This window comes from Palaemon carinicauda, chromosome 31, assembly GCF_036898095.1.
Source record: "Palaemon carinicauda isolate YSFRI2023 chromosome 31, ASM3689809v2, whole genome shotgun sequence".
In the NCBI taxonomy this organism is placed as follows: domain Eukaryota; kingdom Metazoa; phylum Arthropoda; class Malacostraca; order Decapoda; family Palaemonidae; genus Palaemon; species Palaemon carinicauda.
Genome location: NC_090755.1, coordinates 66,287,809 through 66,314,473, shown reverse-complemented (window position 1 = coordinate 66,314,473; position 26,665 = coordinate 66,287,809). Strand labels below are relative to the sequence as shown.

Below are 26,665 nucleotides of genomic sequence, written 5' to 3'. Positions count from 1 at the left end.
ACTTTTTCTTGCTAGAAATCCATGTCAAGGTTGAAGATTTCCAGGCTGGCAACAACCAAAGAGGGAAAAGATCAGGTACCTTCTCCTATAACAGGAGAGGATTCGGTTTTTATTCCCGTCCTATGCTCCTTCCACAATTGGAACAGCAAAAGGTACAACAGTATTAGTACTAGAGGGCCAACCATCTGCTAACACCTTTAGCACCTTCTCACAGATGGATCACCTTTGATGTCCAAGGAAGGTCACAACTTCCTCAGGTCCAAATCCCTGTTATCTTTGTAATAGTCACAAAAGCAGGAAAAACTTAAGGGGGGTTATTACCTTTACAGGGTTAAGTCACACACCTAACTCTCAAGAATGCTACCGTGAAGGAAAATCAGGGTCTCCTCCCTCCTTTGGCTTTCCTCCAGTGGACTCTGCTTTAAGGAAAGTAGCATAAAACAAAGTAGTTGGAATAATAGTTGAAAAAAATCTGCTAAGGGGCTAGAGATTCAACAGTTTGGGCGTGCTCATCTCTGAAGATAAAGACTTTAACTTAACTTCACTTGTAAATTATTCAGAACAATGCAAAGGATACCATGACCTACTTTTGTCACAGGGGGATGACTACAAACAGTTATGAGCCTTGCATAAAGGGCACAATAGAGAGAAAAAAAAAAAAAATGGTAGTCCACTCAAACCTGATGAAATTGTGGCCAGGATTACCAGGCCACACTTGCATGTGGTATATCTATCACAGGCGGACAACACACACACACACTGGAGAGAGAAAGCAGAATAATTAAAACAGCCAAAAAATGTGGTATACAAATAGAGATATATAGAATACTGTATACCAATACTGCTTGGCAGCAGAAGTCTTAAGTGACTGCTCAATGGAATGGGCAGTAACTATAACCACCTCTTGAATTTTAATTGTTTCAAGTTGGTTTTATCATATTCCTATTGAAGAACTTAGGTTTGTGAATTATTTGTGCAAGAAAATTAAATTCCAGAATATATTTAGGGGGATACATTAGGTATTCATGGATTATCTATCAGATATTGTTATGTTTGTAGTGTGAAATAACAATAGTTTTGAAAGGTCAAGCATGTACATTAAGATAATATCTGCAGTAACAAAGTTTGAATAATCATGTTTAAAGATGAAATAGTAAATGTGATACAGTGCTGAACTTATAATTCTAGCCAAATACATGAGCCATGTATTCTTCACATTCATTAGCTCTAGTCATCTATTTATAACCCTAATAATGGCATAAAGCCCCATTCAAGAGTTTCCCAATACACTTATAAAAACAATTACAGATGCCAAAGGCGGCCACCAAAAATTTGTAAGCGTCTGAGTAGCCCACCAAAAATTTTCAAGCGCCAGGGGCGGCCACCGAAAATTTTCAAGCGCCAGGGGCGGCCACCGAAAATTTTCAAGCGCCAGGGGCGGCCACCAAAAGTTTCAAGTGCCGGGAGCGGCCACCCAAGTTTCAAGTGCCGGGAGCGGCCACCGAAAATTTTCAAGCGCCAGGGGCGGCCACCAAAAGTTTCAAGTGCCGGGAGCGGCCACCCAAGTTTCAAGTGCCGGGAGCGGCCACCAAGAGTCTCGAGTGCCGGAGGGGGCCACCAAGAGTCTCGAGTGCCGGAGGGGGCCACCAAGAGTCTCGAGTGCCGGAGGGGGCCACCAAGAGTCTCGAGTGCCGGAGGGGGCCACCAAGAGTCTCGAGTGCCGGAGGGGGCCACCAAGAGTCTCGAGTGCCGGAGGGGGCCACCAAGAGTCTCGAGTGCCGGAGGGGGCCACCAAGAGTCTCGAGTGCCGGAGGGGGCCACCAAGAGTCTCGAGTGCCGGAGGGGGCCACCAAGAGTCTCGAGTGCCGGAGGGGGCCACCAAGAGTCTCGAGTGCCGGAGGGGGCCACCAAGAGTCTCGAGTGCCGGAGGCGGCCACCAAGAGTCTCGAGTGCCGGAGGGGGCCACCAAGAGTCTCGAGTGCCGGAGGGGGCCACCAAGAGTCTCGAGTGCCGGAGGGGGCCACCAAGAGTCTCGAGTGCCGGAGGGGGCCACCAAGAGTCTCGAGTGCCGGAGGCGGCCACCAAGAGTCTCGAGTGCCGGAGGCGGCCACCAAGAGTCTCGAGTGCCGGAGGCGGCCACCAAGAGTCTCGAGTGCCGGAGGCGGCCACCAAGAGTCTCGAGTGCCGGAGGCGGCCACCAAGAGTCTCGAGTGCCGGAGGCGGCCACCAAGAGTCTCGAGTGCCGGAGGCGGCCACCAAGAGTCTCGAGTGCCGGAGGCGGCCACCAAGAGTCTCGAGTGCCGGAGGCGGCCACCAAGAGTCTCGAGTGCCGGAGGCGGCCACCAAGAGTCTCGAGTGCCGGAGGCGGCCACCAAGAGTCTCGAGTGCCGGAGGCGGCCACCTAGAGTCTCGAGTGCCGGAGGCGGCCACCAAGAGTCTCGAGTGCCGGAGGCGGCCACCTAGAGTCTCGAGTGCCGGAGGCGGCCACCTAGAGTCTCGAGTGCCGGAGGCGGCCACCTAGAGTCTCGAGTGCCGGAGGCGGCCACCTAGAGTCTCGAGTGCCGGAGGCGGCCACCAAGAGTCTCGAGTGCCGGAGGCGGCCACCTAGAGTCTCGAGTGCCGGAGGCGGCCACCTAGAGTCTCGAGTGCCGGAGGCGGCCACCAAGAGTCTCGAGTGCCGGAGGCGGCCACCTAGAGTCTCGAGTGCCGGAGGCGGCCACCTAGAGTCTCGAGTGCCGGAGGCGGCCACCTAGAGTCTCGAGTGCCGGAGGCGGCCACCTAGAGTCTCGAGTGCCGGAGGCGGCCACCAAGAGTCTCGAGTGCCGGAGGCGGCCACCTAGAGTCTCGAGTGCCGGAGGCGGCCACCAAGAGTCTCGAGTGCCGGAGGCGGCCACCAAGAGTCTCGAGTGCCGGAGGCGGCCACCAAGAGTCTCGAGTGCCGGAGGCAGCCACCAAAAGTTTTAATTCTGGGAGCCTATTTCTAAATCTGGGCTCTTAGCAATGACTACTGCTAGACTTACTCCTACTCCAAGAAAAAGTTTTAACAGAATTTCAACTAAAAAGATAAATGGCAGCGAGGATCATCTCATTCATTTCCAGGACATCGACAGCCATACATTTGAGACAGAGGTAGAGGCCTGAAGACTAAGAAGCAAGCCATTTTATTTAGGACATTTTATTTAGGACAATGATAGCATTTCTGATAAAGACATTCCTCTGGCAGAGTTCAATTTAAGTGTGATAACTTCAGTACAGCCCTATATTCTAGTGTTACATTTAGTTTTCAAAATTTAACCGAGAGTTGAAATTCTGGTCTCATTGTAGTGTATTACAGGGCAATGTAACCAGGAAAAAAAACTACTTTTTCTTATAGAAAAAATTACGCTCTTCGAAAATGAGACTCGTTTCCATCGCAAATGAATAGTTTCAGAAATATATATACATCTATATCCTGCGATAATGGGGGACCCCCAGTGGGAACTCGGGGTTTTGGGTGGGGAAAACATACTGGGGAATCTATATATAAATGTTAAACAAGCCTTTTCTTCTCTATACATTACCTTCTTAAAATTATAATAATCGGAGGAAAATACAAAACAGTGTATCTGGATAAACTTTGGAGGCACCGTTGCAAAGATTGTGTCATGAAAAAATACAGTAACCAGTGCTGCCAACGTCCGATGTAGATCAAATGTTAACATTCCATGCTAACATTAGCACCCGTACGTTCGTTCGTTCATGCATACCAGTTTCACCCTGCGCAGAAACCCCTACCCCCTGCGCAGAAGCTTTTTCCCATTTTATTACTCTTTTTATTATCCAGTTCCTTTTGAAATCATCTCATTTTATATTCCTATTCAATATTATTTATCATTCATTCCTGCCAATGTCCGATGTAGATCAAATGTTAACAGTCCATGCTAACATTAGCACCCGTACGTTCGTTCGTGTATACCAGTTTCGCCCTGCGCAGAAGCTTTTTCCCGTTTTATTACTCTTTTTATTATCCTATTCCTTTTAAAATCATCTCATATTCCCATTCAATATTTATCATTCACTCCATTTTATCTTCCTAAATTGGGTTTATTTCTTTTGTTATTTCCTTTTCACTATCTGGTTTCACATTCTTCCTCTGGACTAATTTCCCTATACAGTTCATTCATGGTAAAACCATCTCATCTAACATTTCCTTTCAATATTATTTATCATTCATTCCATTTTACCTTCCTATTTTGTTTTTATTCCCTTTTCACTCCCCAGTTTCACATAAATACTTTCCCTGGACTAGTTTCCCTACCCAGTTCATTTATGTTTACCCTCTAGACTCAATTATTTTTCTGTTAACCAATCAGGAACCGATTCGTATTCTAAGTTTACACAAGGGGGTTGACAACTGATATTTCCCTACCCCCTTCCTTTGTCTCTTTAGGTGGTCTGTTCATTCCTCTTCCACGAAGCCCTTTTCCTTTGTAACCTTTGAACTAGTCAGGTGTCCATCATTTAGAGTGAGATTTATTTTTTCGTATTTTACTATGGAGGAAATTATAGATACTTGTAACGGCTGCAGTATTCAGTAGCTAAAAGCATTTGCTAAATTCCATGGTGATTTTTATGATTCTTCTGCCAATGTTGATATTTTCCTGAAATCACACAATGTAATTCCTCAACACTTACAGTGCCCCAAGTGTCGTTCCCCCCTATCTTACAGGGAAGACATTCACGTGTTTTATTGCAATACCGAATCCACCATACCTAAAACCAAAAAGAACCGAGGTTGTGGTTATAACGTTACTTGCTATAAAGGTACATTTTTGGGAAAAAGTCGTCTACCCCATGGAAGACTCCCGTGACCAGCAAGTTTCGAAGTCTTCTTCGTAAAGGTAAGTCAAGGTTAGGTGGGTTTGTTAGGTTCTGTGCCCCTTTTTGGTGTTATTGTAGTATATTACAGGGCAATATAATCTAGGAAAAAACTACTTTTTCTAAATAGAAAAAATTACGCTCTCTTGGTAACTGTGTATAATTCGTAACATGGAGAACTTTACCGTTTTCAGTAAATACCTGAGGTTTGTGACCTGTCATACTACTAGGCTAGGTTAGGTGGGTTTGTTAGGTTATGTGCCCTTTTTGTACTTTTTATATATTGAGTAAAACTTATATGAAGAAATTATTTAAAATACGTATGGAAATATCTATCATTGCTATCGTTAGTAATGTCATCGTGCCGTTGGTAACTGTGTACCATACGTCAACGTTGGTAACGTGTATTATTGGTATCGTTGCTAATGTAATCGTTCGCAGTACATTCGTAAGAGAAGTGACACCGTTGAACAGATGCTTATATTTAAATATTTTAACAACATATATGACATCAGAGATTATATTTAACCATTTTAACAGAAAATATATGTTTTCCTGTAGGAAATGAGATTTACCGGGTTTTCACCTTCATTTCATCCGTAATAACAGCAACCAATTCGGCAACTTAAAGTTAGCCGAATTGGTTGATCTGTTTGTTCCCGATTGAAATGAACATCAAATTCAGTTAAATCACGTTATCTACTATAGGAAAACATTTTCTGTTCAAAATCTCACACTGTAATACAATACAAAATTACCGGAATTCTATTATGCCTAAGGATTTCTTTTCGAATAATTTTTTAAAGTTTAGGACTTGGGTTGAATTTTTGTGTTTTCATAAAAGTTTCAGGCATTAATTTTGAATCCAAGACATCATGGAATTTTTATAAAATAAAATAATTAAAATAAAACGATATGATGCAAATACTTGGGGGAACCCGATAATTTTCAAATTTTCCGAAAGCAACAACAGAAAAACCACATTCCAAGAGGGGAACACACAAGCACACCACATAACTTAAGGTTCCCCACATAACCTAACCGAGGAGCCGTATACTTAACCACTTGGTTACCGGCAGTGTGGGGTTACTCAAATCCGGCAATCGTCCTCCTGGATCACCAAACCCCTAGCTTAACCAAATACTAAACCTCAACCTTGGGTTTACTTCCCATGCGGGCTCACTTGTCAATTCCAATTGCAGCCTTTTCTCGTCCACTACAGGCCAAATGCTTCCGACACGTCCTTAGTCCTGTTAGGGGTTTAACCATTTTCATAACACTGGCAAATGCGGATTGGTGATGGTGGAAAGGAAGCACCAAACTAATTTAGTAAATCATAGCTTTGATATATCGTAGTTCACACAAATTAAAGTTTCCCCAATATTGAACATCGATTAGACTAGTAATAAAGTTCACACCTGTCGTAACGAACTACATACATGTAATAAAAATACTTTATAATACGACCCAATCTCCAACATCATAATAAAGGTAGCAATGATCCATGAACAAAACGGCAGCACAGAAATCAAAACACCAAGTCTTCTTTAGATTATTTACCAGACACTGTTTGTATTTACTCAAGGACAACACTAACCTGCATTCCTGAACCTCAAATGTTTAATCACAAAGAAAGAGCAGTCTATCTCCTATAATTTGTAGAGTTCATCAACAAAGATAAAGCAGCTAAGACAACAAAAGGCGTTAGTTCACAAAGTGGGAGATAGAGACAGTCACAAGAATTGGGCAATTTTCTAAGTTCACTTTTGTTACATCTGGTACTTCATTGTCCTTGGCCAAATGGTGACGTAACAACCCATTTTCTTTATATTCTGAATGAAAATGGCAACTATTTCCTAAACGAATACTGTTAGATTTTGGTTCCTTTCCAATATTCACGATTCGTAGGGTGTTAGCTCTGGTACTTCGTTGTCCTTGGCCAAATGGTGACGTAACAACCCCATTTTCTCTATATTCTGAATGAAAATGGTAACTATTTCCTAGACAAATACGGTTAGATTTTGGTTCCTTTTCCCTCTGGTACTTCATTGTCCTTGGCAAAATGTTGACGTAACAACCCCATTTTCTTTATATTCTGAGTGAAAATTATAATTATTTCCTAAACGTCTATCTTATATAATTTGAGGAGTTCAACAAAGACGAAGACACTCAAGACCGCAAAATTTTTTTGGTTCATCACGAGAGTCAGGCAATTTTCTAAGTTAAATTTTGTTACCTCTGGTACTTCATTGTCCTTGGCAAATTGGTGACGTAACAATCCATTTTCTCTATATTTTGAATGAAAATGGTAACTATATCCTAGAAGAATGCCGTTAGATTTTGGTTCATTTCCAATATTCACGATACATAGGACAAATCAATGTAAGTGAAACTTCAAAACATACTTGAATAGAGAATTGAAAAAATATTATGATAGGTGAAAACGTCTTGACGAAATCAGCAATATAATCTAAAGACCCAAATAGAGGTTTTCAAAAGGATATTTGGTGTTTTTTATGCTTTTAAGATATAATTAGCTGAACGAAACATTCCTTAGATTCTTTTTAATCAGGATGTGAATGTATTGATCACAGATTCTAATGAAAACATTTGGATTCTTTGAAATGTGTTGGTATTTGATACCACTGCCAAGTCCCGTCAGTAAATTAAATCGAAAATTCTACTTCTTCAAATACCTCAAAATCTTCATAGCACTAAAGACGGCGTATTCCATTGAATCATTTACGTGAGGTAGTCCAAGATGCTCCATTATTTCCCTATTAAAAGTTATATTAGCACTTAACTAAAATAGATGTAGCTATGAAGACTGCAAAAGGCCAAGCATAAATATATCCAACAAACATTTTCGGGTTTCCCTCGCTACATCAGACTTACTAAAGGATTGTAGCTTCGGGCCATCGTGAAAGATGTTAATAAATCTGATCTTTCAGCTGTGTATTGACCTTGTATGCGGGCTTTACTTATTCCTACGGCTTTTTTTTTTTCTTCCATCCAAGATCACACCAGTTGGGGATAAGACCAAGATAACACCAGACAAAACCACCATTGCCATTTTAGCATTAATTGAAATATCTGACCCCCTTGCAAATTTATCATTGATTAATGTAAATAACAACCACGGTCCAGTAACAACTGTTAATAAAAACGCTAATGAATTTTACCCGGCAAATATAACTAAAGGATCATTCGTAACAGACTGTTGATGTTTATTTAAGTTACTAGTTTTTCTCTTTAACAGCACAGGCCACAGTTTTCTGGCAGGAGCAAGGTAACTCATATTCTAGGAATGGTTCGGCAGGAGATTTTGAAATACAACTGAAATAGGTCTCCCTATTTTCTGAACGAATCTTGTCTTCTTATTGTCGTAACAAGTTGCATCACTTTACCACGAATCAAATTCATTAGCGAAACAAATATACACATTGGCATAGCAAAAATATATTATATTTAGAATAGCAAGTTTTCATAGACAAAAAGAAATGTCACACCAATGTCGGGTTGCGCGTTTGGTCTCTCTCTCTCTCTCTCTCTCTCTCTCTCTCTCTCTCTCTCTCTCTCTAATAACATTGTTAATGACACAATCATCGACTGTCCTTGCCTTCGATAGCATTTCTTATCAGCCTGACTTAAAAATCCAAGTTCTAACATTCTTAATTACACATAAGTAAGCTTGCTCATATCATTATTGTTATTATTATTAAAGTCATTGTTACAAGATTTCCATAATTCTTGACACTTCGGCTCCTACCATGAATTAAGTATTTCTTGATTATCGAATGAGAGTTTCTATGGGTTGAAATTTCCTTAAACGCAGCTTCTCACCTTTATGACAAGATGAAATATTTAAATTCCAACCGCTCGATGAATCCAAGAGCTTCCATATACCTTTCATAACTGAAAACTTACTAACTTTACTTAAAGGGATGTTTTTCAGGTCCTATACTGCAGGGGAACCAGACTCTCTACATTTCAAGCCATTCAGCATTCCAGCTTCAATAAAAAGTAAAAAATTTATACACCAGTTCAATTATTTTCGATAAATTTCACAAGTATTCAATAATTTTCCTAACATTTATGTGTCCAGGTTTAAATAATCTGAAGCAATTAAGAAGTTTCTCTTTCAAGAAATCTCCATTTTCTATTACTTGTGTCAAGGATGTAGGAGAGACTCCCTTATTTGTCAACTTGAGCATGGTCATCATTCTTTTCCTATTGCCAAAATGAATGAAGAGTATCAGGAAAACAATGCTGATGCTAGTTTGTAAAAAAATCTCGATATTTGAATGAAGTGATGATTTTGGGCCACATGGTTCAACCTAGAGAAACTTCACTCTATCACTGTAAGGAAAGCTTTAAAAGAGCTTAGACGGCAAATGAAAAATGAAACAGAAACGGAAATCTAGTAGAAAGCTAAAAACAGGGAGTACAACTACTTCACGCAGTTCAGTTCATGCGAATTAGAAATCAATGAAGATTAACGAGATCCTTCACACATTGCCCGCTGGGAAATTCTTCCGAGTGGTAGTAATTCACTAATCACGTGTAGGCCTACTGCTAATCCGTGCCGTCACAGTGTAGCGGCTTATAGAAACCAAAGTCTAGATCTTGACAGAAACTACGAGGCCGCTTGAGGAAAATCCTCTCGTGAAGACATGCCTCCTAACGGCCGAAAATATCTCCGCACCTGATAACTCTTACCATCTACGGTTATACATTTCTAGACATTTTATAAATTAAATTCATTGATAGTAACATATCTCGGTGTTCAAATAATACGCCATGATGAACTTTAACACTATAATGTAAAAAGTCTTGTTTTTAAATTTATTGTCTCGAGAAAATCTTGATACAGAAAAACCTTAAACATAATACGATTGTGTTTAGATGAAATGCAAATGATGCGAGTTTCGTTACCTATAAAATGCATGCGATTTGTTGTCTTTTAAATATAATATCAATATTGCGCTTTGAAAACAGCTTTTACTTGAGACTGAGAAAATTCTTACAATAATCTCCTTTATGATTAAGTCACCAACAGATGATCTTCGTTCAATCCGAGTTTAAACAATGAAAAGGGTTAAGTAACATACCGGATCGTATTGTTGATACTCTTAAACCCTGTCCACACGATCGAGCATGCCCGACGGGCAAACAGTGATACCAGACCACAATAGTTAGTAAGAATGAGGGTTAATGACGTCAGAAGCGGGAATACCACAGACATGGATCTGGCATCATACAGTGTTGCCAGATCCCTGCCTTTAGTTTTCCCACTTCTGACGTCATCAACCCTCATTTTCACTAACTATTGTGGCCTGGTATCACTGTTTGTCCATCGGGCATGCTCGATCGTGTTGACAGGGCTTTAGACTATCTCCTTTCCCACCGTTACCCCTACGTCAAGGGGTAGTTGCCTGGCATGGTTATCACTTGGCGGGATCGTATGCCTATGCAGTCATCAACCATCGTTATTTATTGGCAGAGGACCTAAACTCCGACTAAATAGTGCAACTGCAAGGCAGCAGTTTGCAAAGTTAATGGCAGTGGGGTTAGCCCTTTGCTAAAAAAACAAAACTGGAGCCGTCCTTTTAGTCGTTCGCTACGACACGCAGGACTTAAGGTAGTATTATTCTTACACCCCTACCATAGGCCATTGGTACCCAGAGAATACATTGTGTATGCCAAGGTTTACATGGGAAAATTACCTTTCACATCACTGGAAAGGGACTATATGTTCATTGATATATGAGCACACAACGAAGTCTATCTAAAACCTAATATGTAGATGTTCCATAAATATTTCGCTATATTTGAAGACATTGAAGTGTAATTATTTTTCCTAATCATGCTCTTTTCGGTAAGTAAATTAGTTTAAACAAACTTATCATCCATAGCCTTCAAAATCCAGATGACTTTTTTTTTTATTTCATACGGCATTGACGCTTTTTATCTTAACCTCATATCTTAATAAGAAGCGTAATATGGAAGCTTTGGTTATAATCGTTATAATAATGAAATAGGACATTCATTCCTTCAGTTTCTGTATTGGTGTACCAGGATGCTTCCACCTCAAAAAAAAAAAAAAAAAAAAAAAAAAAAAAAAAAAAAAAAAAAAAAAAAGATATATAGTTTGTTTAGATCATTCATAAACAATACATTGAAATATTTTACAATTCAGTATTTCTCTTACCCTTGAATTTTCTCTTCGACCTGGTTCAATGTTATTCTGTCGTGATCTTTTCAACGCACGTCAAAAATTGTCCTACCTTGAAAACCAAGAAAAAAACAGGATTAGTTTAAACGTTTGTCCAGATTTAATAATTTTCCATGGATTAACTATCACCAGGTTTGAGTAGTCTGTTTTTTTGGCATTCTGTTCGATTATGTTTCTAGATGAATCTTTTTTTTCTAAAAATCTGCTGTTAGTTGGTCTCTTGGCTAGTACAGCGATAACGTGTTTGCCTAGCATTTGCATGGCAGCAGATCGATCCCCGCCCGGGACCGCGAGTTTAAGCTGTTTACTGAGGAGGCCACTGCTCTGGCACGGCACCACTGACGTTCTGATGAGCATCTATTCTGATGGAACTGGAACTAAAACCAGACACCTTTAACCAGAAATACCAAACGACCAGACCTAACTATAGTCCATTTCTTTTATCGAGTCAGATTTGCACCGACTAGCAGCGGTGCTTTAGCTCGGAAAAGTTTCCTGATCGCTGATTGGTTAGAATTATCCCGTCCAACCAATCAGCGATCAGGAAACTTTTCCGAGCTAAAAGGGCACCGCTGCGAGTAGGTGCAAATCTGCATCGCTAAAAGAAATTGACTATAGATTTTTTTTTTCCTCCAGAAAGTCTTTTCTAGATTTTTTTTTCGAAACTTTCCATGACCATCCATTTCGTAACATCATTAATTTGTACTTGTTTTGACCCTTCGTCTCCTGATATCGTGTTCTTTCTTCAGGTTCAACTTCTTTTCCAGGTCCTTGACTAAATGTTCTGGAAGCGCCATTTTTCTGGAATGAGTGAGAAAAGGAAAAAAAATTAAGATCAAACCATTCATGCTTTGAGCCTGAATATTTAAACCCGAGTTTTTTATAGTCCCTGTTGGAGCCCCTGGGCTTATAGCAGCTTACTTTTCCAACTAGGGTTGTAGCTTGGATAGTAATAATAATAATAATAATAATACAACGTGCTTTCAAGTTGGTGAGATATGCACATTCACATACAATTTTCATTACAAAAATATAGAATAAGTCACACCTCACATTATTATCCTTCCTTCACATATCAAAATAATTTGTTACTACAATCGGAAAAAAAATCCATAAAGATTTTTTTCTGTTTAAAAGTCCTTTAATGGTTTAAAACTATCATAGTTTCGTGAATATCAAGATCCTAATTACTAAAAACACAAGTTTAAGATGAGAAGCAGAGCTAATCAAACTCTTTATGACACTGCTAGTGTTTTTTAGTATTTATTCATAATATCCAAGATTTAAATGTCAACACCAGATGACTCTGGTGGTTATAATTTAGGAATACGTTTAGTAGCACAAACATCTGGTGATAATGAGAGTTTACAATAGAAACTAAAATATCATTTAGGTAATTGTCGTCAATGTGTTACAATCAAAGTTTGTGAAATAAGTAACAATATCTAGCAATGTTTTTTTTTTTTTTTTTTTTTTTTTTTGACAAACTATATGGTTCTTCAATATTTTCTGCATGACGCATCCAATTTTGAACGTCAATGTCGGCGACTTCTCAAAAAAAAAAAAAAAAACGTTTCCGTTCATATCGTATAACAACTAGTCTTTCAAATGCCAAGAACCCGTTTCAAGTCTCAACATTTAAATCTTTCTAATCTAAAGCTAGACTCTAAAATGAATTAGCAATGTTTAAGTCAAAAGCACAGACTGGACCCTTATTTAAGTTAATTAATTAGAAGGTTCTAATTTTCACTTCCAACCACACCTAGAGGGTTAAAAACATTGAGTTACATACAATGTACGCAACTCAAATTAACATAAAACATATTAAGAATAAATGATGAACAATGTATGTAACTCAATGTAACTCGTGTCTCCACTCGTCGAAGGAACTTGGCTCAGTTCTCTTGGAATCTTCTGTGTTACATCATTGTTTCGTGCTCTTATTTATAATTATTAGTGAAATTAATCGCTAAGAACATAATTATAATTGTGAACAGACATTGTCACGTGTGTCGTCAAAACCGCTACTACGGTTCCGAAGTGTCAATGTAAAACAGATTGACCGTGGTCATAAATAAGAGCTTGGTCCATTTATTCAAATGTCTTTATTATTGAACAATGACCACGGTCAATCTGAAATGAACATAAAACATATTAAGAATAAATGATGAACAATGTACATAACTCAAATGAACATAAAACATATTAAGAATAAATGATGAACAATGTATGTAACTCAATGTTTATAACCCTCTAACACCTACCTCAGATCATTCAAAGTATCCAGTTTGAGTCTGGTGAGAGCTGCCTGCCTCATCTTCGTCTGCAGCATTTCTTCTTCTTTCTCCCTCTTCAATTGCTCAGCTGCCTTGGCTCTTCTCTCGGCGTGCTCTTCAATCTGCGCTTTAATTCGGGATTCGTAATCCTCCTTGGCCTTGTTCAAGCAAAATAAAATGGTGTAATCTATTAGCTTTTGAATACAGTATGTGAAATGGTAAAATCAGTTTTGCTTTGGTGTTTAAATTGAAATACGGTGAGAGGAACTTGGGCTACTTTTCATACGTTTCACTTTTGAAAATAATTTTAATCTGTTAGTAAATGTAAGATATCAATTATTGCACCTCATCACAATAGAAAAAAAAAAACTTTAATTACCAAAATTAATGAATCGTCTCCCAAATAGAACACGAACTAGAGCATGGCAAACGCTGAGGCATCAGAAAAAAAAATCATGAAACTAAAACCAGAAATTATGATTTATAATGTTTATATATATATATATATATATATATATGTATATTTTTTTTTTTGGGGGGGGGGATCTCGTTAATACATTAAGTATTAATGTTGTCTCAGAAACCTGCGGAAGATGTTAAGTGTTGTAAATGAGGGTAGCCATTACTTGAAAGCTTCTATGGCATTCCTTCAGACCTCTAACTGCATTTTTCTTTCTATCCTATCTTTTTCAGCCTTAGTCTAACTTTTATATCCAATTATTTAATTTCCAAGTTATAATACTTAATAACATTGATAGTACAATAATTGTTATTTTTTTTTTCATTTTTTATAAATATAGTTTAAAAAACTGTAATTTTGATCGGAAAATCTCCATAAAAAATCTACTGTTCTCAGCCGTATTTCAGTAAAATACAGACAACCGTAATTGTACCATATTTTGTTATCTTTTGTGGGTTGGTGACCGTAATATCATTCCTTTACGTCGATATATTCGTTTTTAAAGCGGTAAAAATCATGGAATAAATGTTGCCAGGCATTTACCGTTCTTCTAATGCAAATTACTAACAGTGTAGATTGAACCTTTTATAAAACCTCTCAACACTCATAAAATTCATACATGCTAATTCTATATGAAATAATAAATTATGGACACACTTCATTGAATAAAACTAAACTCCATCCTAACAATGGCCACTTGCCACATAGCTGCCTTCCTTAATCATGTCGATGAGTTTCATCTTATCTTCTTTAGTAAACATCTGTTCCCAATGACTGATGAGAAGGCTTAACAGTTAAGGTCCATCACAGGACTCGAAAGTTAAAATTTTTAGTAATAAAAAGTTATTGTAAAAAAATTCCATTAATAACCAATTTGTACTTGTTCCAATTATTATTATTATTATTATTATTATTATTATTATTATTATTATTACTACTAGGCAAGCTACAACCCTAGTTGGAAAAGCAAGATGCTATAAGCCCAAGGGCTCCAACAGGGTAAAATAGCCCAGTTAGGAGAGGAAATAAGGAAATAAATAAACGATGAGAAAAAATTAACAATAATATTCTAAAAACAGTACCAACATCAAAACAAATATGTCATATATAAACTATAAAAAGACTGATGTTAGCCTGTTGAACATGAATAATGTTTGAAATTTTGAAGGGTCTACTGATTCAACTACCCGATTAGGAAGATCATTCCACAACTTGGTCACAGCTGGAATAAAACTTCTAGAACCCTGTGTAGTATTGAGCCTCATGATGGAGAAGGCCTGACTATTGGAATTAACTGCATGTTTAGCATTACGAATAGGATGGAACTGTCCAGGAAGATTTGAATGTAAAGGATGGTCGGTTATGAAAAATCCTATGCAACATGCATAATGAACTAATTGAACTACGGTGCCAAAGATTAATATCTAGATCAGGAATAAGAAATAGACTGTAAGTTCCTGTCCAACAAATTAAGATGAGAATCAGCAGCTGAAGACCAGATGCGAGAACAATACTCGAAACAAGGTAGAATGAAAGAATTAAAACACTCGAATAAGACTTATTGTTAGTAAATATAAATAAGTAGTCATTATTTAGGTGTATACAGCATTCTTTTTTGTCCTTAGTAACACCCACTATGCCATTTACTACTCTCCTCCTTCCTCCTCAAAAACTCCATGTAGGGTTTTAAGATAACCGTGATTGTTTTGTATGATGCTTCATAGTAAACAGGGATGAAGGGTAATTGTTATCTTACTTTTTGGTATTTATTTGAATATTGTTACTGTTTTCAGAATATTTTATTCTAATTGTTAACTTATTTCTCTTATAGTTTATTTATTTCCCTTCCTCAATGGGCATTTTCCCTGTTGGAGCCCTTGGGCTTACAGCAACTTGCTTTTCCAACTAAGGTTGTTAGCTTAGCAAATAATAATAATAATAATAATAATAATAATAATAATAATAATAATAATAATAATAATAATAATAATAATAATAATAATAATAACGGGACTACCCGCATCATTGTAAAAAATTATCTTTAGATTCGAAAAGCTATTTATGATAATTGTGAAGGAAGTGCTTCGTTGGGACGAGTATGACGTACCTGACAGACATCATTTGCTAGTCTGCTATTACTGCAAAAGTATATTGTCAAAAAGTTGTCTACCGAGAGGAAATATCACGATGGTAAGATTTAAAAATATGTGCCGTTAACAATTGTAACTAAAGAAGTCACTTCGAATTATAGCAAACGATACCGATCATGAATGCAAATGTTATTTTTTAAATTTGTGTCAGTTTGAAGTAGAACACTATAACAAGTATCAGATTAATCTGTAATTACGATAATTTTGAATGTGTTGCTAATAGTTTTGACTTTACTAAGACTTTCGATATGTAACCACATTATCGTTAAGTATAGTTATCTCGTGGATTCGGCAATTGTCCTCAAATGCAGGGTACAATTAAGTATACGTCATATACAAATAAGTTTTGACATTAAAAATGGGGTGGGGTCCTGCAGAGTAGTTTCAACGAAAATGGTAATCGATAAAGAAAATCTAAAAACAATTGCGTTCACCCTGTCGTCTCATTTACATGAGGGGAGTCAAACCTTGCTAAAAACATAACAAGACTTACAACAAGCCTTATAAGCTGGTCCAAGCTACAAAATGTAGTGATGGAGCCACAAACATTACCTTCTGGGCCTTGTGAATCGTCATCCGCTCCCTTTCTTCGGTGATCATCCAGTGATCTGTCTTCTTCATCAACTCCGCTTTCCTCTTCAGCGCCTCCGCCATCCGTACCTTCTGTCTGTCCTCTATCTGCTGTCTCCTCTCCTTCGTAATCTTCGCTTCCCTCTCAGCCTTCTGCTTCGCCTCCTCCAGTTCTCGCTCCCTCCACTGACGCTCCAGCTGGAAGGATGGATGCAAGTAGGTAGTGACAGTGACGTAGCTAAGGGGGGGGGGGGGGGACGGAGAATGCCTATTTGGAAAATGCCCCCTGGGCCTCCAAGAGAGAGGGCCCTCCAAAGCAAAGCCAGGAAATAAAAGCATGTAAGTATACATTTAGGATTACCACCCACTCTCCATGATTTCCATGGTAAGGGGGAGGTTGGGGGACATTTTTACTAACCAGTTCCCGGGACCCCAAACCTTTTGAGATCATCTATACGTTGAACTAAATGTGATGCATTTCGCCTTCCTTCTATCCGTAATGGAAGAGAACATTCCACATTCCCGTGCATTTTTTACTTTAGAATTGAATGGTAATGATGAGAAATAATTAATGACATCAATTTCAATCTCCCAACTACATGCCCATTACGAGTCTCTCATTATTTTAAAAGGATTTATCGCTATACCAATTAAGATTCTATTACTTAATGGAAATATCAGATTTTAACTTTTCGTTTAGTTAATATATTCATCAAATTACCAGAGTATTTCAATTCTATATATAATAAAGTATAGTCACAATTTTCTATGGGTAGATATTTACTTGATCAGTGGTGTCGACAAATGAAAAGGTTCATTATCAATAGAAAAGATAAACAGTTGAACTTCAATAAGGAGATTCAAGCTAAATTTCAAAAGGAGTCCATTTGGGAAAAAAAAAATTGAATTATAACTTTTTAGAAGTTTGAGTTATGATGCAAGTTTTATAAATGAAGAAAATCCATATCAAACGCAATGCCTTACTAGAGAGAGAGAGAGAGAGAGAGAGAGAGAGAGAGAGAGAGAGAGAGAGAATTTCCGATATTTTCCTCCTTCCCCTTTCTCCCTTCTTCGTTACCTTACCTTCTCCTGTTCTCTCATGTTCTTCAGTTCCTCCCTCCTCTTCTTCTCCACCAGTTTCCTTTCCTGGTCGTGGAGCCAAAGGGTCACCATGTCCGCCTTCATCTGCTTGACCATCGCTTCCTCCTCGAGTCGAGTGGCAGCTTCTTTCTCTCGCTTCTCCGCCTCGTAAATGACCTATAAAGCAAAATGGGTAAGTGAGACATTAGCGAAATTTGGTAAACGTACAGTTGTACACAGGAGTTCCTGTCACACCCTAAATTAGTGGAGAGAGAGAGAGAGAGAGAGAGAGAGAGAGAGAGAGAGAGAGGTGGTAGGCGGGGTCAAACAAAAGGAACCCGCCGTGCAGTGAGTGTGTAGCTGGTGCACATCTTCAGTGAGAGGTGTACCAGGAATTCCTGTGTCCAACTGTACATTGGTATGAAATACAAGAAAATTATAAATTATATATATATATATATATATACATATATATATATATATATATATATGTATATATATACATGTACATATGTATATATACAATAATATGCTGTCTATCTATCTATCTATCTATCTATATATATATATATATATATATACATATATACATGATAGATAGACAGCATATTATTGTATATATATATGTACATGTATATATACATATATATATATACATATACATATATATATATATATATATATTAAATATATATATACATATATATTATTGATATATATATTATAAATATATAAATATATATATATATATATAATATTTATATACCTATAATATATATATAAATAATATATATATATATATATATACATATATTACATAATATATATTATATATATAAATAATATATATATATATATACATAATATATATATATATATATATATATCTATATATATATATATATACACACACACACACACACACACACATATATATATATATATATGCGTGTGTTATAATTCTTAGTATGTGTACCTTTGCGTCTCTAAGCTTACTAAGCTTGAGTTCCTCTTCCCTCCTGATCTCGGCTTCCTCCCTGACCTGCCTCGCTTCCACCTTGTCTTTCTTCTTCTTCTGCTCCTTCTTGCGCACCTCATCCTCCTGTTCCTTTCTGTACTTGACGATTTCTCTCGCCGCGGCCAGCGCTTCCTGACCAGGATACACAATTACATTATTATTATTATGATAAACTATTCAAATGTATTTTATTAAATTACGAAATTAAAAAGTTAAAATCAAGTTAAAGTTTGTTATATCCAAATCTATTAAGTAAAACTTACTAGAAATAACCAAAGAAAATTCAAATGAAGGAACATAAATGAGAAAGATTAGAAATAAATTGTATTTAACAATATGATATACTTGAAGATATATATATATATATATATATATATAAATATATATATATATATATATATGTATATATATATATATATATATACACTTGACTGTTATTTGAATAGAACTGTATTGAGAAGACTATACTGATGATATTGCTTCAGAGATAATTAACGACAATTAATCATGGACAAATCATATTGTAATTATTTGAAGGATGATGAAATTTTTTGAGACAAAACTTCAACAAGGCAAGTCTCTTCATACATGATCTGTACTCTATACACCTCTACACATACTATACAATACGCCACGCCCTTTTTTCAGTTACTTTCTAGATCAACAATACCTTCCTTAAAATTATTACACATTATACTTTTTCACCAATACTGTATACTAGTATCTTTCATTCTTTCCAAAAGACCAAACTACCTAAAACACAAAGTCCTTTTTCCTAATACCGTTCGTGAATATATAAAGATATTTATGTTATACTTCTTTCCTTCTACACAACGAAATTCCCTTATTCAGCAGAGTGTATTATACATATACAACGTATCACAGATGTTATAAATCTATAAATGTCTATAGAAACATTGCCTCGATCCTTGATATACTTTTCCTTCTTATCCCTATCTGTTCTTCCCTCCTAACTCCTCACCATCTTTCTCCCCACCCTCACTTCTTACTCTCACCCCGCCTCCTTCTCTCACCTTCTTCTTCTCCTTGAACTGCTGCTGTTTCAGTTCCTCCTGGTATTGTATCTGCTTGTTAAGGGCGTCAGCTTCCAGCTTTATCACCTCCTGCTTGGCCTTCTCTCTCTCCGCCTCCTCCTGAAGGGCCTTCAGGCGAGCGGCCTCCATCTCGGCCACCTGACGTTCGTCCTCCTCTTTTTCCAGTTGTCTGTTCGTTAAAAAAGGTTCATGTGGATGAGAGAGAGAGAGAGAGAGAGAGAGAGAGAGAGAGAGAGAGAGAGATTGATTTAAAGTTTTCTGGCATCCTGACATCTAAGGTAATTGACGCCGATATCATTTATCATATATAAGAAATAAAAGAATATTTAATCAAAACCATAAAAGTTGAGATGTCATTATAAAAGTTAAATAGTTTTCAGAAGACCTGTTCCTGAAATAAATATAAAAATGCCTCTCGCAAAGTAGGACACATCATGTCCAAGAATCTTGGCGAGAGAGAGAGAGAGAGAGAGAGAGAGAGAGAGAGAGAGAGAATCTTTTGAAATATGTTATATATTAGTAAACGCAGGAAAGGGGATATCTGTTAAAGAACAAATACAAAAATTAGTTTCCCTGGAAAGCATATTTTTGTTTGTGAGAAAGACGATAAACGAATGAAAAAATGCCTTTGAACACGCTCAAAAGATGAGTGTAGGAGAGGGAAACAAATAGCAGGATTTTCCACGTGCGTAGAGAGAGAGAGAGAGAGAGAGAGAGAGAGAGGGGGCAGGATTTTCCACGTGAGAGAGAGAGAGAGAGAGAGAGAGAGAGGGGGGCAGGATTTTCCACGTGAGAGAGAGAGAGAGAGAGAGAGAGAGAGAGAGAGAGAGAGAATCCCTCTGCATCCGGAAGATACCTACTAATATACTGTGCACTATTAAAAGCAAAGGACAGATATATCTACTGAAGAAACATCTCTGCGGCATTCGTAACCTCCCCTGCGTTAAACTTCAAAATTCACAGCAGCATAAAACAATGCATATTGTAGGTATTGTAACGCTACAGGGACTTACTGTACATAGGTGTACAATGCGTGCCTTCTATTATGTATGATGAAAGGGAGGGCAGAGTGGGCTACCGAAGGTGTACAATATAATCATAAATAAATAAATATATATATATATATATATACACACACACATATATATACATACACACACACACACACACACACACACATATATATATATATATATATATGTGTGTGTGTGTGTATGTATGATATATGTAAACACCGTACGTACATATATATACGTTGGTTAGAGTCCCTAAAGGCATGGTTTCGGCTAAGAGGCCTAGGTTTGAATCTTTGCCCAGACAGAAGCTGTTATCATAAATGAATTTCCAGTGGATCTACATTTCCAAAGGTAGATTTCGATATTAAATGTCAGTGTGGTTGATATTACACACGATCATATATATATATATATATATATATGTATATATATATATATTTATATATATAAATATATATGTATATATATATATATATATATATACATATACATATGCATAACTGCTAACTGCTAAATGTTGGATGAACACAGTGCCGAAAACTTACAAATTAACTGCTTAATAACCAACACAGGAGACCCATCAGCAAAGCAACTACCCACCTAACTCTCATTACGCCATTTACCTTTGAATAATATGTAATCTCTCTCAGCACTTATATTATTCTAATAGCTCTCATACGACATTTTCTAACTCTCTCCGTTCTTACATCCTACCTAACACTTAAGAATATGCGTTCTTCAACAAGCTATCATTATCCATTTGTTCTGTAACAAATTAATTTTATAACTATGTTTATATGCATTTCTCATCCTTTCTAATCCTCTTTGTGACATTGGTACACTGTTAAAAACCCCGTAATTTTAATCGGAAATTCTCCGTAAAAAATATACTGTTCTCAGCTGTATTTCAGTAAGATACAGGCGACCTTAATTTTACCCTACTTTGTTACTATTTTTTACGGGTTGGTGACCGTAATATCACTCCTTTGCTTAAATATTTCCGTTTTTAAAACGGTAAATGCCCAACAATATTAATTTCAGGATTTTTACCTTTACGGCAATTTTTTAAGGGTACAAAAAGTTAATTACGTGAATTTTTTTCATCTTACTCGCATTCAACATGTAAACTTTACTTTTACTTAGAAGAGTTGGAGCAACAATACCTTTAGACCTTCGAACTTTGGCTTCCAAGAACACCAGTTTTCTTCATATCTTTTGCAGTCATTCTGCTGCCTTCCTTACTTCCTTTACTCTGACTTAGCTCTTACCCTCCTACCATCCAAATTATTCATTCCCAAAGATTTACCTTTACAAATTAATCCTTGCTTCTATTCTTACACCATCTTATTAACATTCAGTGCTCTAATTTCTTTATTTCAAACTGTCATACACAAGTTAGAAATTTGCAGAAAAAACGGTAAAAATCCTGGAATAAATGTTGCCAGGCATTTACTGTTTTAAAAACGGACATATTGACGTTAAAGAGTGATATTACGGTCATCAACCCTCAAAAGTCAATAACAAAGTTGGGTAAAAATTACTGTCGCCCGTATTGCTGAAAAATACGTCTGAGAACCGTATACTTTTTTATTTCTAAGGAGAATTTCCGATTAAAATTTCGTTTTTTTAACGGTGTAATATTCCTTACCCTTGCTCATATTTACTCACTTTTTCTCTAACGAATAGTTGAACACTTTTTCGCTTAGGCGAAATTTCTCTATACCTACTAACATTTTCATATCACAAAACTGAATAATGAATTAATCAATTGCCAGCTACAGAATATATATTTCAAAATCCTGACTTAAATTCGGTATACAACTAAAAGCAATTATAACAAATATAAACACAAATGCGATTTGTAATTAATTCTGTTCGAGAGGGAAGGAACATACAAGTGGATACCAGAACTTGCAAGACAAACAAATGGTTGCCATGGAAATATTTGAATTCATTTTGTTCAAAACTCTGATCACAATTAAGCGACAAACTATTTCATATTAAACTGTGGGAACATATTGTAATACAGGTTTACAAGAAGTTTTTTCCCTTACCAAAACTGCAATATATTAAATTCTGAGCTTAATATTGTCATGAAATGAAACTCTATTCCTATTTAAATTCCCTTGTGATTAAGTATGTGATATGTCAAATAAATAATGAAAAGAACAAAGTTAAAAAAAAAGGAAAAAAAAATATGTATTCTAAGTAAGTGTTCGGTCGCCTGGCGGTTTAAAGCCATCTATTTTTGCAGTCGCTGAACGAACCTAAAAGAAGATCAGTGACGTCCAAAAATACCTTTCGGACAAATACGATCCTTTTCAGGAAGATAATCTCCTTATGAGACCAGAGGTCTTTGGAGGGAAGGAGAAAAGAAGAGTCTGTAAGCTATGCAGAATGACGCGGGGTAAACAAATCCACGTCCTCCTCCTACACACATTCTCTCTCTCTCTCTCTCTCTCTCTCTCTCTCTCTCTCTCTCTCTCTCTCTCTCTCTCTCGCCTGGAAATTGTAACAGTACCTTATGGGTCTTCCGTAATGGTTTGCTTTCCTATATTCATTCAACAACCTTGGAAGGGGGCTTCAAGGTCTTTCATATTGAATAGTGAAGATATTGCATCATATCCATATTCCCTTTTAATTACTAAAAGGGAATGACTCTACATAAGAAAATATAAGAACGCCCAAGACATTCATACTTTCGAGTGCAGAATCATTAATCTATCACACTGTTCATAAAATCTATCTTACAATATTCCAATTATTTTACGCCCCCTACCAACCAATTTGTTTAATAACTTGGCTACCTTGTAAAAGTGAGGACACCTGCAAATTTGTACCCAGACACCTGCAGAGTAATGCTAAACCACAAGTGCATCATTCATTTCAATGCTCATATTAGACCCAAATTTATTAATATCATAACACCTGTTTGTATTTATTTCAAAAGTGTGTGTGTATTTATAAACATATATATATATATATATATATATATATATATATATATATATATATATATGGGTGTGTGGGTATATACATATTTATGTGTATCTATCTATCTATATATACACATAAATATAGATATATATATATACATATTTCTGTGTCTATCTATCTATATATATATATATATATACACACACACACACACACACATATATATATATATATATATATATATATACACATTTTTGTGTGTATCTATATCTCTCTGTCTCATATACAGTATATATATATATATATATATATATATATATATATATATATATATATATATATATATATACATATATAGCATTTCGCATTTGAACATATATATATAATATAATATATATATATATATATATATATATATATATATAGTATTTTGCATTTGAACATTTATATATATAGATGCTGTATATGTACACACACACACGCATGCACACATGTATGTGTATATATACATATGAATAAACATGTATGTGAATTCCATATGTAATGTATATGTGCTTGTTGCACATATGTTTGTGTATGCAAATATATATTAGTATATCTAAGTCATTTTCCACTTTTATAATCTATAAGGGATCTTTGAAAATCGAGATATTTTACTTTTCCTTGTAACTTAAAAACATCTATGTTAAATTATTTGATATCGTTATTCAAGCTAAATTCTTATATATATATCTAAATACATATTCAAAAGAGACTTAAATCAGTATAACAGCTGTAGCGATAGAAAACATAGGTCAGAAAATCTGTTTCTTTAGAAAATGATCACGTTGGAGAGTCTAATAAAACTTAGTAAATACAAGGATTCCGGTAGAAAACACGTTTACGCCTCTAGGGCAATTGCCGTTAATGGAAATTGCTTTGCTACAAGCCTAGTTGGAAAAGGAGGATGCTATAAGCCCGAGGGCTGCAAACAGAGAAAAATAACCCGGTGAGGAATGATAATAAGGAAATAAACTATATGAGAAGTGATGGGGAATATATAATATCCAAAGATGAGTAACAACGTTAAAATAGCTGGGTCGTGTATAAGCAATGGAGAGATTTATGTAAACCTGTTTAAAAAAGAAAAAAAAAAACATTTGCTGTTAATTTCAACACCGATTTAACTGCCTGATTACGAAGATCATTTAACAATCTAGTCACAGCTGGAATGAAATTTCTAGAGCACTGTAGTATTGTTCCTTATGATGGAGAAGTTATAACTTGGAACTAACTGCATATCTAGTATTATGAGCAGGATGGTACTGTCTGGGGAGATTTAAATACAGAGGAGGAGGGTCAGTTATGAAAAAAAAAATAAGCAACATGCATAAAGAACTCACTATGATTGTGCCATTGATTAATATCTTTATTAGGAATAATAAATTTTATAGACCTAGAGCTTTTTTTCAAATACATTAAGATAAGATTTAGCAGCTGAACGCCAGACAGAACAATACTTGAAAAAAGGCAGAATGAAAGAATAAGCACATTTCCTCAGAATAGTTTGATCACCGAAAATCAAAACTTTCCAAATAGGACAATTGCTGTGCAATTGAAGATGAAACAGACCGAATGTTTTTCTCAAAAGTAAAGTTGCTATCAAGAATCACACTTAAAATTATAAAGGAGCCGTATAGAGTTAAAAAAGAAAGAAAGAAAGAAAAAAAAACATCAATACAGAGATCTGGATGTTGAGGAGCCACTGTGTTCGACCTACTTATCCTACTTTGAGCTTTGTTAGGGTTCAACTTCATGTCCCATAATTTGCACCATACACCAATTTTAGATAGACTTCTATTAAGGGATTCAACAACCCCAGATCTACATTTACGAGATAAAAATTAAGGCAAAGAGAATAGAATCGTCAGCATATGGCATATAAAGAGCTTGTTTTCTAAGCCAAACTACCTAAGAGTATATAGTATGAAAAGTAATGGGCCTAGAACACTACCCTAGGGAACACCACACATTACATTCCTAAACTCACTATGGTGTCATTCAACAACAATTGAATAATGATGCTGAGGAAAAAACCCAACTGAGGGACTGTGAGGGACATTTAACTCCCAAGTGCAAGTTGGGGGAAACTCTGCAGTTACATCATCATCATCATCTCCTCCTACGCCTATTTGAAGCAAAGGGCCTCTGTTAGATTTCGCCAGTCGTCTCTATTTTGAGCTTTTAATTTAATACTTCTCCATTCATCATCTCCTATTTCGCGCTTCATAGTCCTCTGCCATATAGGCCTGGGTCTTCCAACTCTTTTAGTCTGCAGTTACACTATGAAGTAGCCTACTGTAAAAGAAGAAGCTGGACAAAAACGGTAAGGTAAAGTAGAAAGATAAAAAATTAACTGCAGCTAAGGTCGAAAAAAACTCCTTCAGTACTCCGCACAAGTAGATATTGGAACGAGATAAAAAAAAAGGGGTCCAATAACAACGAAACAAAGATTCCACAGAAAGTCCAACGAATTGAAGCAAGAGAAGACCAAGACGATGAGCAGACCTCTGTACCATCACAACAAAACGAATTCAACTAAATCAACTAAACAATGTTCCATGACTTCGTTTAGATGAGGGAGAGACCCACTAGAATACTATCGAGGCAGAGCTCACAATTTCGAATTAACTATGTTGATTTATACTTTAGGGATTTAATTCAATTTATATTCATAGCAAGTCAATACTTGCAGCAGAATGAAAAAAAAATGAGTAAGCGAAGTTTTTAACAATAAATGTATATTATAGTGTTAATCTATTTCATATTCCTATTATGTTTATATCCATAGCAAGTCATCTAATCATCTAATGGCTAAACAGCCAAATAACCAAATTGTCTTAGTTTTATACGCAATAAACCTAAAAAATAAACAATAAATAAGGATGCAATTACTAAAAGGATTATTAGAAAGAGACACCATTTAAACAAATCAATTACCTTAAGTAACCTTATTTTCTTTAAGATGCTCC

The 26,665-nt window shown here is 36.4% G+C and overlaps 2 protein-coding genes across 6 annotated transcripts in view; both read right to left on the bottom strand.

The window, feature by feature from the left end:
• Positions 1 to 6,554, bottom strand: part of LOC137624492 (uncharacterized) — a 40,434-nt gene extending 33,880 nt beyond the window's left edge. For 2 of the 4 annotated variants that reach the window (XM_068355289.1, XM_068355287.1), the window contains exon 1: positions 6,455 to 6,553. The gene's annotated coding sequence lies outside the window, so the exon portion shown is untranslated. Of the gene's footprint in view, positions 1 to 6,454 lie in introns of all 4 variants that reach the window. The other 2 variants (XM_068355290.1, XM_068355291.1) reach the window with 2 other exon arrangements.
• A 5,204-nt stretch (positions 6,555 to 11,758) lies between these two features.
• LOC137625000 (cilia- and flagella-associated protein 45-like) overlaps positions 11,759 to 26,665 on the bottom strand; it is a 40,284-nt gene continuing 25,377 nt past the window's right edge. For both annotated transcript variants that reach the window (XM_068355936.1, XM_068355935.1), the window contains exons 6-11: positions 19,681 to 19,870; positions 18,605 to 18,778; positions 17,632 to 17,805; positions 16,531 to 16,746; positions 13,357 to 13,526; positions 11,759 to 11,893 (exon numbers count right to left, since the gene is read on the bottom strand). In XM_068355936.1, coding sequence (XP_068212037.1) covers positions 11,788 to 11,893; positions 13,357 to 13,526; positions 16,531 to 16,746; positions 17,632 to 17,805; positions 18,605 to 18,778; positions 19,681 to 19,870 — 1,030 coding nt within the window. In that variant the 3' untranslated portion in view covers positions 11,759 to 11,787. The remainder of the gene's footprint in view (positions 11,894 to 13,356; positions 13,527 to 16,530; positions 16,747 to 17,631; positions 17,806 to 18,604; positions 18,779 to 19,680; positions 19,871 to 26,665) is intronic.